General features: G+C 37.3%; 3 protein-coding genes across 3 annotated transcripts; all 3 read left to right on the forward strand.

Moving 5' to 3' along the window:
- The first annotated feature begins 17 nt into the window (after nucleotides 1–17).
- Nucleotides 18–1180, forward strand: LOC147539916 (adenylate cyclase). Its single transcript, XM_086639518.1, has one exon. The coding sequence runs from the start codon at nucleotides 394–396 to the stop codon at nucleotides 1003–1005; it is 612 nt and encodes a 203-aa protein (XP_086495644.1). The 5' UTR covers nucleotides 18–393; the 3' UTR covers nucleotides 1006–1180.
- A 1874-nt stretch (nucleotides 1181–3054) lies between these two features.
- On the forward strand, nucleotides 3055–3918 carry SOUL-1 (SOUL heme-binding family protein). Its single transcript, XM_086639519.1, has one exon. It carries the CDS (start codon nucleotides 3208–3210, stop codon nucleotides 3814–3816), a length of 609 nt encoding a protein of 202 aa, XP_086495645.1. The 5' UTR covers nucleotides 3055–3207; the 3' UTR covers nucleotides 3817–3918.
- A 1634-nt stretch (nucleotides 3919–5552) lies between these two features.
- Nucleotides 5553–12914, forward strand: TIP1 (Ankyrin repeat family protein with DHHC zinc finger domain-containing protein). Its single transcript, XM_086639520.1, has 13 exons — nucleotides 5553–6929; nucleotides 7249–7389; nucleotides 8096–8208; nucleotides 8752–8831; nucleotides 8930–9093; nucleotides 9390–9528; nucleotides 9635–9734; nucleotides 10399–10456; nucleotides 10639–10716; nucleotides 10800–10898; nucleotides 11722–11800; nucleotides 11894–12042; nucleotides 12254–12914. The coding sequence occupies exons 1-13, from the start codon at nucleotides 6666–6668 to the stop codon at nucleotides 12683–12685; spliced, it is 1896 nt and encodes a 631-aa protein (XP_086495646.1). The 5' UTR covers nucleotides 5553–6665; the 3' UTR covers nucleotides 12686–12914.
- Nucleotides 12915–13211: the final 297 nt, after the last annotated feature.

The following is a 13211-nucleotide window of genomic DNA, read 5'->3' on the forward strand; positions in this document are numbered from 1 at the left end:
AGTCGGTCATCGTTAGGGAGCCATTTTGGTGAGTTAGTTGTCTTGAGGGAGCCAAAATGGAATTAACCTTACTTCAATTGATACAACCAAAAAACCCAATTTGACACTCCCCCCTTCACCACAGAAACACATACACAGTGATAATGCTGAGAAGAAATCCAAGCAAAATCGAGGTCAAAATTGAAGATAAAGAAGAAATCGAAGAAGCTCGCAAACGTTCAATCGCCGCCGCCGCTTCCACCGTAGCCTCCACTTCTTCCACCACCCCTCCTCCCACCGGCGCTTCATCTGTTCTTCATCAATTAGATTGTAACAATCCTTCCAACAAACCCCAACGAATCGGTCTCTCTTCTTAAATCACCCAATACCAAAGGGAAACCCTAATCCATATCAATGGAAGTTGAAGTAAAGCTTCGTTTACCAGATTCAAAAACTCATCAAAACCTCTCAGATCTTCTCTCTCCTTTCCATCTCAAAACCCATCTTCAAGAAAACATTTTTTTCGATGGTAAAAATTCTGAACTTTCATCAAAACGAGCTGTTCTTCGATTGCGATTCTACAATAACGATTCACTCTGTGTTGTTTCTTTGAAAGCTAAAGCTGTACTTATTAATGGTGTCAGTCGTGTTGAAGAAGATGAAGAAGAAATTGATCCAGCTATTGCTAGGGTTTGTGTTGCTGAACCATGGAGACTTTGGTTAATTGATAATTCTAGGGTTTTGAAAAGGGTAAAAGATGAATTTGGTATTGTTAGTGATAATGGGTTTGTTTGTTTAGGTGGGTTTAGAAATGTTAGAAATGTTTATGATTGGAAGGGTTTGAAATTAGAGTTAGATGAAACTCAGTATGATTTTGGCACTAGTTATGAGCTTGAATGTGAAAGTGAAGATCCTGATGAAGTTAAGAAATTGCTTGAAGAATTCTTGAAGGAGAATGGGATTAGTTATTCTTATTCACAAGTTTCGAAATTCGCTGTTTTTCGATCCGGAAAGCTTCCAGAGTGAGTGAGCTATAACTACTACTCCATTGTTCTTCTTTACTATCACTATCTTTATATTTGCTTGTTTATTTAGAGATAATTGATGTGGGTGTTTGAACTTTCTGCGTTTGGTTAGTAATAAAGCTATGGATTTTAGTAGGTTAATTGACTTCTTAATGCATTATCTATGTTTATGTTTGTATTGGATTTGTTTGAGATTGAGGGTTTGATTCGGTATTTTCGAATTCGATACAGAATGAAAAAGGAATAGAAGTTATAAGATTGGTACTTGGTACCTCTTCAAGTATAATTGCTGATTTCTTGCTTCTTGGATAGTTTGGTGTTGGTTTGGTTTGGTTTGTCGATAATTGGTATATTGTCTATGTTTCTTTAACATACTTGATGTTGTTCAACTCATAGTTGAGGCTTTTCTTCTAAAAATTGCTGTTCTATTTTACGTTTCTTGAAGATCGAGGCGAAGCGATTTCATGAGCCTCTCGCACCGTCTTAGCTTGCATAGGGTCCAGGTTATGCTTTTGAGTAAATACGTTCTATGTGGTCGTTATGTGATGAACTCTTTTTATGTCTTTTTCGTTCAATTTATGTCTATGGAGATCTTTCTGTAGTTTCTTAGTTGCTCAAATCCAGGACACTTTCATTAGCTCAATTGTTTTTCTGAAAGAGCCATGAACTTGCATTGTGCTTTCGATCTTCTCATTGGTTCGGACATCAATTCTTGAGGTTGAACCTAAGTAGCTTAACTCTGGTCTCTGTATCAACTTGACTGTATCCTCCCCAGCCAACTTGAGTCCCTCTCTCTTCTGTAAACCATTAGAGAAGTCCGCGATCGTGAAAATATATTGTGTGCAGAGTTCAATAGGTTTTAGTGAGGAAATATGCTAAGGGTTTAACAGGTTTATTGAGGAAAAGAAGCGATAACTTCTGCTTTTGATCATCTTCTTCTTCTCACTTGACTAGATCTGAATTTCAACCGAGTTCATTGCTCGAGTGAGAGCAGATTAAAACTTGATCGGTTCCTCTATCTTTCTCTCCAAAAAATTTAGTCCTAAAGAAGGTGAAGTGGAGTACGACCTGATGCCCAACATATAGGTTGCACTTGGTATTTGCATAGCCGAAAATATGAATTGAGGATACTGCTAGACAAAGTCATGAAGGGCAGCGAAAAAGATACTGCTAGACAAAGTCGAAGGGCAGCGAAATTAAGAGAAACCTTAGGCGTGTGGGTGGAGAGTCATCATTTAGATATTTTATTCATTCCTAAGTGGTATAATTTACATTTAATAAATTTAACGCGAGCTCATATTAATTTGATAAAAATGTGCAAGTATTTGGAGTCAAAAACAACCTAAAGAGGTCAAGAATTCGAGGTCAAGTAACGCAAACTAGATAACTTGAAAAACAGTAGATTCTTTCTCTTCCCAGGCATCCTGAGGGTGTCTATGTAGGTGCCTATTGTTTTGCTTCAAGTCCGTCGTTCTATAGTTGCACCATCTCTTCACATATTTCGTCTGTGGGAGCCCAAACACTCCATGACTTCTTCTATTTTTATTTAAATTTTTCCAAAATCTTCATCAACCCTTTGCATTTCTACGTGTTTTTTGAAGTAATAACCAATAGTTCACTCATTGAAGAAATTGACTAAAGAAAGGATTCAAAAAGATCTCACTTCTTATTAGAAACCGGTTCTAAAAATTCTATTCTTTTTACAATCGTTTAAAAAACTTTTCAAAGTAGCTAAATCATTCAAAAATGTTTGTCACCAATTTTTGGTTGGTTTAAATGGTTTTATAGTGATTGTAATTTGTAATGGAGCTTATGAGATCCAAAATTCTGAACAGTCGCGGATCGGGCAGTCCTATACCATTGGCAAAGTCTCAGATTTGACCGTCCGAGAGCTTCTCGCACTGTCAAATCCAAGAAAGAGTATGCTTGCACTCACGGTCCAAGGGAAGTGTGTCTTCCGAGCTTGATTTGAGTCAACAACTCCAGCCGAACCTTTACAACAAAAATTAGGGCAAAAAGTGGGGTGCATTTCAAAATGAATCTTGTAGAAACAATTGTGCAGTAAAGGTCCAAAATCTAACAACAAGACTATTTCTAGACCACGCGTTCAAAGATAGAATTTTAACCTAGTACTTCACCGCCTCTCTTCTCTACTTATTGAAGCCAAGTTCGCTTCCTCTCAGTCCAGTTTGACATTTGAAATATGGGTTCGTTTTTAGGGAAGATCAATGTAGAAACCCCTAAATTTGAAGTAATTAAATCTTCAAACGAGTATGAAATTCGAAAATACAGTCCTTGTGTAGTTGCAGAAATCACTTACGATTCAACCCAATTTGAAGGAAACAGAGATGGTGGATTCAGAATTCTTGCCAGTTATATTGGTGTTCTTGGTAAACCAGAGAACACTAAACCTGAGAAGATCGCCATGACTGCTCCAGTATTAACACATAAATCAGAAACAGGTGACGATGATCATCAGATTCAGAGTGGTGGTGGTCGGAAGGAGTCAGTGGGTATGGTGATGCAGTTTGTGTTACCGGCGAGCAAGTATAGTAAGGCAGAGGAAGCACCGAGACCGATTGATGAAAGGGTTGTTATTAAAGATGAAGGAGAAAGGAAATTTGGGGTGGTGAAATTTGCAGGTGTAGCAATAGATGAAATTGTGGAAGAGAAAGTGGAGAAGTTGAAGAAGAGCTTGGAGAGAGATGGGTATAAGGTGATTGAGGGTAAACCATTTTTGTTGGGTAGGTATAATCCTCCTTGGACTTTGCCTTTCTTACGCACAAATGAGATTATGATTCCCATTGTTTAGTGAGCTTCATAGTGAGAGAGAGCTTGTTTAAATTTAGATCAACATCTTCTATACCTTGTACTTATGATCTGGTGGGTTAATTAATAAAATGTTTGTTGAAAATTTGTGCATTATTTATGTGTTATTGTGGGGATGGTGCGAACTAGCCTTCTAGGCTGATAGTGAGATTCCTCACTTTGGTACACATGAGCATCACGATTTTAAAAGGTCTCATCAGGGAAGGGTTTTTAACCTCTTAAGAGGAGCATCACACTCTGTTCTCGTTATTGATGTGGGATTACTTTACAACACACTCTTCCAAAATCACATCACATTAGAGGAAATCATGCTAATAACGTGTTATAAGATGGTGCAGACCAACCTTCTGGGCTGCTCCTGCTAGTGATACTGTCCGCCTTGGTATACCTGAAGTTCACGGTTTTAAAAAGTCTCACCAGGGAAGGGTGCTTAACCTTTTAAGAAGAGCACCATACTCCGTCTCACCACAGATGTGAGATTGCTTTACAATACACTCTAATTTTTCAAGTGGAGATATATATGACTACTCAACTCTATCAAAGTGAACTGCACAAATACACAATCTAGAATGATTTTGATCAAAGTTGATTGGGCATCACTTGAAAACTAGGGGTTAAACCTTCAACAAAGTGGAAGTGAAAGTAATCATATTCCAAAATTTAAGTTAGTAAATTTTAAGTACATGTATCATTGTAGTTTAACTATATTGGAAGTAAGTTCTTGCAACTCTACTGTTATTTTGATACCACCTACTTCTATCTTCAATCCTTGTTTTAGGAGGAAAAATTTGTACATTTATAATACTTTATGTCTAATGAAGTCAATATCAAACGACTAAATAATTTTTTTAAGGGTTATTTCCTAAATGGCCCCCAACTTTATGACCAGCTTCCTGCCTGACCCCCTACTTTTGCAAAAATATCCATATGGCCCCCTTTTTCAGTTACCGTTAACTAGTCATCATTTCTCTCTCTTCCATCTCATTACCTCTCTCTGCCACCTCACGTTATCGCCACATCATCGTCTTCTCCGGCGAAAGTCGCCGACCGACCAATTTTCCGGCCGGCGACCTTCAAACCCAAAAAAAAAAAAATTATCTCTCCTCTCTCTCTCTTTAAAAAAAAATCCAATTTTTTTTCTTTCTCTAGATCTGGTGAATGAAGGTCTGCAAACAGACCTCATGAAGGTCTGCGAACAGACCTTTAATGGCCTGTTTACAGACCTAGATCTGGTGAACCAGATCTGGCTAGAGAGAGATTTTTTTTTTAAAGAGAGAGAGAGAGGAGAGATAAATTTTTTTTTTGGGTTTGAATTGCCGGAGAAGACAATGATGTGGCGATAACGTGAGGTGGTAGAGAGAGGTAATGAGATGGAAGAGAGAGAAATGATGACTAGTTAACGAAAAGTTAACGGTAACTAAAAAAGGGGGCCATATGGTATTTTTGCTAATGTAGGGGGCCAGGCAGGAAGCTGGTCATAAAGTTGGGGGCCATTTGGGAAATAACCCTTTTTTTAAAGAACATCTCATATGCGTAATTCAAGAAAACCTCTATTTGTTCATGTATCAAGTTTTAACTGAGATTCTTATTCCTAAGTGGTGGAAATAGAAATCCTCAATTCTTTTATGTCTCCAATGCAAAATTCTAAACTTGTTTTATTTACGCACATGACACAATTGTTTTTGTACATAAATACTTATTTAGTTATTTTAAAAGTTTAGGAGACTTGATTCTTATCGATTGAAATTCACTTTTCGATCAATTGGACAATTAGAGATATCTTAAGAGAACACTCTAAAAATAAGGTGTCATCTGGAGATATCTCTATTCCACATTCGATATTTGATCACTGAGATCTTAGTTGCGCTTGCAGTTGAGAGGATTTTTAAGAAAAAGATTACAAAAATCCCAGATAGACCTCAATTCTTTTGGTTCACCATGATTGATTTTCTACACCGGTAAAGGTCGTAGGCAAATTGCAAAGCGACCTTTAATTTTTTATTCCTTCGAATCTAGCGCCGTCATTTATTTCTCCTCTCCTTTCCATCACCGCCATTTCTTCCTCCTCTACTTTGCACCACCCCCACCTTCATTTCTCCCTCCTATCTCCTCCTCCATCTCACTCCTCTTCTCTTTATTTATTTGTTCCGACGAAGGGATCCTATCTGTTCTGGCGAAAGGAGCCTATTTGTTTTGACGAAGTGGATACCAATTTCGTCGAGACTACAATGATTTGGGAAAGGGGAGGTGACGCCTGAGGAATTCCTCAAAGCATAAGTTCCCGCAGATGAACCCCCTTTTGTTGGAACCGATATAGGAAGAGAGAGGAAGGAGGAGAGAGGGAAAATATGGAAATGCTCGAGGGTGGTGGTGGTGAGAGATCGGAGGTGCTGGCCAGAGGAAATGAAGAAGAAATTTTGTTGTCTCGCAAAAATCGACAAAACTAACATTTAGGGAGTGAGGTAAAATTAGATTTTCCGATGGGTGCTCAAAACTATATGGTTGGGGTTTATATCCTTAGCTAACGAGCCCACGAAGGCCAAAGAGCAAACCAAGCCCATATGTCTCAATCTCTGTTCCTTCTCTTTCATCTTCTCTGTTTTGGCTTTCTCTCTCTCTCTCTCTCCATCGAAATCTGAGAAGACCGTAACCTAGTCAACACATTCCACCTTCCCTTCTCCACCCCCTCTCATAATCTTCTCTATCTCTTCTTCTCCTACTACTTTCTCTCTCTAAACGAACAATCTGAGTTCGATCTACAAATCCTCCTCCAATTTCCCTAATGAATTGAAATCACCCTAATTTTATTTCATTTCAATTACCATTAAAGAAATGTCATCGGAGATTGAGGTAGTTGAGGAAGATATTAAAACCAAAGATTCTGAAACAAAAAACGAAATTTCAACTGAAGTTGTTAACGATGAAAGCCTCCGAAATGATGTTTATACCGCTGCTGCGTATGGTGATATGGAGAAGTTGCAGAGATTGGTTGAGTCTGAAGGTTGTTCAGTTTCTGAACCTGATGGTTTAGGTTATTACGCTTTGCAATGGGCTTCTTTGAATAATCGAACTGCCGCTGCTCAGTATATTATCGAGGTTTGTAAATCAAAACCTAATCTTTTTAATGCTTTCATTTTAGGGTTTCATGTTAGTAAACACCCAGAACCCAAATAACTTGGATAGAGGTTACCAAACGGAAATTTAAGAAAAAGCTTTATTCAAGGTTTTTGAATTCCTATAAAATTTGGTAAGTAAAATGCAGATAATATGGTTAAGTTTTTTTAGATTCTTACGGGTAACTTATTATAGTATGTTTTTCTAGACTTCTTATTAAGAAAAGGGGTATCGATAAGATACGATTTTTTTGAAGTTAAGGGAAAATTATGACACATTAATTTCCCATAATGTTTACCAGCATGGAGGAGATGTGAATGCATCCGATCATACTGGGCAGACGGCACTGCATTGGAGTGCTGTTCGGGGTGCAGTTCAAGTTGCAGAGCTCTTACTTAAGGAGGGTGCTCGTGTAAATGCCACTGATTTGTATGGGTACCAGGTGAGGTTATCATTTGCTTCTGCTGTTAGCTTCGTGCTGTAAAAGTAGATAATTGTACGAGCTTTTATTAGAATTAGTCCAACAAAGCTTTCAAACAAATGCCTGTAAGTATCGATCCACAGGCGAAGAGGTTGCCTCCGACTCCGAGCAAAGCATATAGATATATCTATAATTTCTATTCGTGGTCAAAAGAATGAGTTAATTACAACTTAATTTCCAACTTTACTTTCCTTGTTTGGCATGAATGGTTCAAATTAGGTATTTTCTTTAGTTAGAATCGAGTTGATTATTTCAGTTTTAGAGGTACTTGGATCAAGAAATATTTGATGAAGTGGGGCTGTATCCCAAAAATGTAGAATTATGTGCAAAAATGAGCGTAAAATTGGTCTGCAGTGTAGTTCTTTCGCATATAGCACCGGGTTTTAAATATAAATAGTAGTCACATGCTTAATTAGTATAAAGTATAAACAATATGAAGTAACAAATGGAAGAAATTAGAAAGACGTCAAGATCTTTAATCTTAGAACAAGGTTCAGTGTTATTTGTTCGAGTAATACTCTCATACCTAAGTTATCCTTGGTATCATTCAAATGTTTTATTGATGAAAATGATAGATATTTTCTTTCCATATTCCAATGCTTGGGGTCTATTCTCATCCATCTTCAGAATCATAGTTTTGCTGATCCACTTGGTTGCACTGTTGCAGACAACTCATGTTGCAGCACAGTATGGGCAGACAGCATTTCTTTATCACATTGTTACAAAATGGAACGCGGATCCAGATATGCCTGATAATGATGGAAGGAGTCCTCTACACTGGTAAGCCAAAAAATTTTAATATTAATTTTTTTTGTTGCTGCAAGTTCTAAAGATCAATAAACTAATTTGATGTATTTCAAACATCGCACAAATTCCTTATCCTCTCGGCAATTTCTATCACACATTTAAGCTATGTGGATTGTTTGTTACCTTGCATTGGTCAAGTAGCTGTCTAATATATGTGCCACTTAAGCATTGATGTCTCTTAGATTCTACTCATGATTTTTGTGAGGTACATTATCTAAGATAAATTATTTAGCACCCTAAAGTGGTTAAGTACCTTTCAAGCATCGGAAGGTAGTAGTAGTATTAGTAGTTTAGTACTAATAATTTGACTCACATATACCTTTTAATTACTGATAGAAAACTTCATATGAACTTCAATATTATTTCTCATTCGTGTTTGTTGGTCTTCTGTGTCGATTTAATATTTACATTTATTCTTTTCATTCGTGTAGCCTAATTATTTAAAATATACTAAGTTGTTTTTCTTGTCTAGCAGCAGAAGTTTATTTTTCATCTATTTTGCTTTGAGTTCTATAGGGCTGCTTATAAAGGTTTCGCCGACTGTATACGCTTGCTTTTATTTCTGGATGCTTATAGGGGTCGACAAGATAAAGAGGGTACCTTCTACAATGAAACTTGATATTTTTATTGGATCAGTGCACTTACCTAAATGACAATACATGATTCTTCCTTTTTTTTTAACTTTATTCGTTAGGTTGCACCCCCTTGCACTGGGCTGCTATTAGGGGGAACTTAGAGGCGTGCACAGTGCTTGTTCAGGCAGGAAAGAAGGAAGACCTAATGGTGACTGATAAGACTGGTTTTACTCCAGCACAACTTGCCTCTGATAAGAATCATCGACAAGTTGCCTTTTTTCTTGTAGGTATTCTATTACTGAAGCAAGTATCGTACTGGATAGTTGTTTTCTTTTCTGATGCCAGACTTAGCACCTAGATCTGCCCCCTTTGTCTGCTTGACGGCTTTGTATGACGACATTCTGTAAAATAGTTATAGGAGTTGGAAGAGACATTGAACTTTGTATATAGGCGATGATTTAACTAAATGAACCTTTTTTTGTTAAAAAGAATCTTAGTTAGGTCACATTGTTGTTCAACTTTGACCCCTTGCTTGTAGTATATGGTTGCTGAGGGTTTGAAATATTTCTGATTTTGCAGGGAAATGCTAGAAGGTTGCTTGATAAACGCTGTGATGGCAATAGCCGCCTTGGAAAAATCTCAAAATTAGGGCTTGCACCTCTACTCTGGTGTATAATAATAGTACTTCTTGTGACTTACACACATTCAGTTATCTTGGGTATGCATGTAGCGAACTGTTTTTTACTGGCCTCTTTTTCTTGATGACATGAGATCTTGTTTACAGTTTTACTAAAAGAGGTTTTGGTTTATCTTATTCTTTGCAGCATCAAATCTTCCGAGATTAACATTTGGATTTGGGATTTTTGCATGGCTGGGAGTTTTTCTTGCAAGTGGTGGACTTGTCTTGTTTTATAGGTGTAGCAGGTATTTTCTACAATTTAGACCATTGTCACTATATGACTTCGGAATCTGTTAGACTCATGCAGTTTGACTGATAGATTGGCACTTGCCATCTGCTGAATTTAATAACTATAAGGAACATTTGTAAGCAAGATATAGTCAGTCTTCCAAAATCTGTGGAGTCTATATGGTAAAATCTGTGAAGTCGATGTTTACCTTTGCTGTTGCCTATTGATTAAGACATTGAATCTAAGCTCATAAACTAATGCTATCACTGTAAATGAAATTTGGACAATATTTAGTTGCCAGATAATCAGTTTAATGTTTAAAGCTTTTGGAACATTCTGAAACATGTAGCAAACACCAGTGTGAATCAAAGCAATTTAGGGCTGTTTCATTTTGTTTGACACAGAGTGATTTCTTACATTCTGAAATCTTCAATTCATTCTTCCACCTTCTGCCATGAAAATGTGAATGATATCAAATCCTCTATATATCATAGTGACACTAACATATCGTGGCTGTCTGGCTGAAAAGTTCGTGCGAGTGAGAACACGGGTATCTGGTAAAGATTGTGATGAAGTCATGAAATTAGTAATTTAAAGTTGCGATCACATATATCATCTACTAAGATAGTCATTTCTTTAGGTGTTACTGGATCTGTTCTCATTTTTCTTTTGACTTGTAGGAAGGACCCAGGTTACATAAGAATGAATGTTCATGGTCCGGAGAACGCGAAAGATGATGTAAGTTGCATTTTTCATGTTTACATATTTTGTCTATGATTGTTGTTCATGGTCTAGTTTACTTTCTTATGTTTGATTAGTTGTGCTCACATCTATGCACTGTTGAAGCTCGAAAATTTGATTTTATTTCTTGATATATTTAGTTGAACGATTAATTAACTTATATTATATCTTTGTAACAGGAGCCATTATTGAAAATCGAGATTGACAGCCCAGCTTTGCTTGCTGGGAATTGGTCTCAGCTTTGTGCCACGTGCAAGGTAGTGCCTATATTGGGTATTACGTTACTAGCTTCCTTCATCCCTTGTCAGGAATTTCTAATCTTTTATCTGTTTTTCTTTAGATTGTCAGGCCAATTCGTTCAAAGCATTGTTCAACATGTGATCGCTGTGTTGAACAGTTTGATCATCATTGTCCCTGGGTATCAAATTGTATCGGAAAGGTGCTTTAATTGTACTCTTCAAATTTTGTTTGTCAATTCTTCTCTATATGATACTGCCTTACAATCAAGAATGAGTGGGAATAGCTGGGTAGGCGACAAAGATGTCCTACCCGCGGTTTGCCTTCTGTTGTCAAAGGCAACACCCTTGAGACGCTGCCTCTCGGAAAGGTTTTATTTTGTACTTTGGCCCATCGCCTTTCTGATTTAGCTCATTTTTGGATGGCCATAAATTTTGTTTTGTTTTGTCATTCATATAACTGTATTCTTCTGCCGATTTAAACTATTACTTTATGTATATTAAATAACTAAATTCTATAATTTGAGGTGTAAAATAATTATTTATCTATATAAAATGGGTGCCCCCCTGCCACACCATTCCAATTTCATACTTCTCGGCCCCTCCTTTCGTACCTTACATCTAGGTCATGTCAATTGCCAGCTGAGGATGAGCATTACTATGTGCTTCACGTAAGGCGCTTGGCCCGCTTTTTTTGAGAACTTCGAGAATTGGGTTATGACCTAACACCTTTGTCATATATATTGGCCATTTGGGTAGGTTTGGCATCTAGATTACTTAGATGGAAAAGTCTGGGCTTATATGGCCCATGTCAGCAGAAAACCTTTTAACATGTGGAACTGGGGTAATGGCCCTCCTGGTGCCTAAATCAAGTGCAAAAATGGCTGGTATTGAGACAGGTGTTACATCATTATGGCAATGTGACTATATACAGGAGACTATCATCCTTCTGATTGCTCGTCTTTTAAATTCAATATTTGAGTTTATCTAGTTGATCAAATACAGTATATCTACTTTCTTTTGCAGAAAAACAAGTGGGATTTCTTCTTGTTTCTTATTCTAGAAGTTTCTGCAATGCTAATCACTGGTTCAGTTGCTCTTGCACGTAAGTTTCTAGTGGAGTTTGTCTTGCCTTTTGGAATGAATGAAATAATGGCTTCATCTGCTGAAATAAATTTGAACTTTATATATGATGCAGGAATTTTGAGCGACCCGTTAGCTCCATCTTCTTTTGGTGCATGGATGAATCATCTTGCCACTCGTCAAATTGGGGCTTTCTCGTTTCTTATTGTGGACTTCTTCCTCTTCTTTGGTGTTGCAGTTTTAACTGTCGTACAAGCTTCTCAGGTACATAAAACGCTCTTTCACGACAATGCGTTGTTCTTCCATTTTTCCTTCTTTTCCTCTTGTTTTTGGAACTGCAAGATTGAGACTAGCTCTCAGCAGTGGAGAGTCAGACATGTTATTGCACAATGGAGTCGTGTTCACATAATCAACTGTTTTCTGACCCCACTAAAAGAAATGAGTTAATGACAATTCGTGTTTCTTTTGGCTATAGATATCTCGAAACATCACAACAAATGAAATGGCAAATGCAATGCGATATTCTTATCTGAGAAGTTCAACGGGCCGCTTCAGAAACCCATACGATCATGGGATCCGAAAGAACTGCTCGGATTTCTTATTCAAAGGCTACAATGAAGATATAGAGTGCATTGAACAACCAAACGATTCCGAAGGGATGGGAATGATGGAGATATCAAGAAATCAAAATTTGCAAAATGGGGAGAACCATTCTCATAGTAATATCGAAAATGGCCAAGTCTCTGTTAATGTCGATTCCTTGAACACAAGACATAACCATGGTCACACTCATTCTTCCCAGTGCAACCATAACAACCATGGGAAGACCTCTGAAGAGGGAGGAGTCCCCTTAGGGTTAGGTCTTGGGCTCGGAAGGAACCAGTCGCGTTCTTTTGTAACGCTATAGTCATATCTGTAGCTCTTTTTTTGTTCATATACATGTGTTATGTTAGATTGTTCCAAATAGGTTGTTTCATTATTTGCAGGCTTGTGAGGCTTTTGGAACTAAAAGAAATTCTTACAGGTTCTTGATTTATTTGTATAATTTGAGATGGTCAAGAATATGAACCTCTTTTAACAGGAGATTAATCGTGTAAGATGATCATCCGGGCGATCCTAGCCATTTGATTTGACAATTTGTTATAAGTTTTAGACTAGATGGTATGGGTTACAAGGTACTTGCTAAGCTTGGCAAGTCTTTTACAACTCTACATATTTTGAAGTGAACTCCAAAATTATGCACAATTGTACGTCGTAATCAACTCTGTCCGAACAGACTTATATATTTAAACATGGCACTTCAAGATTATCTGAGAGGTAGTCTCATAAATTGTTGCTTGCTTGATTTAGCAAAGGTTTTGGACTTAACAATCAAGAAATGGTTTGCTTGTAAGATTGTTGTTGTGAAGGAGCTGTTGTGTCTCAATCTAATA

Source organism: Eschscholzia californica, unplaced genomic scaffold (genome assembly GCF_041429995.1).
Source record: "Eschscholzia californica isolate CP2 unplaced genomic scaffold, dmEscCali1.0.p SCAF_5, whole genome shotgun sequence".
Taxonomy (NCBI): domain Eukaryota; kingdom Viridiplantae; phylum Streptophyta; class Magnoliopsida; order Ranunculales; family Papaveraceae; genus Eschscholzia; species Eschscholzia californica.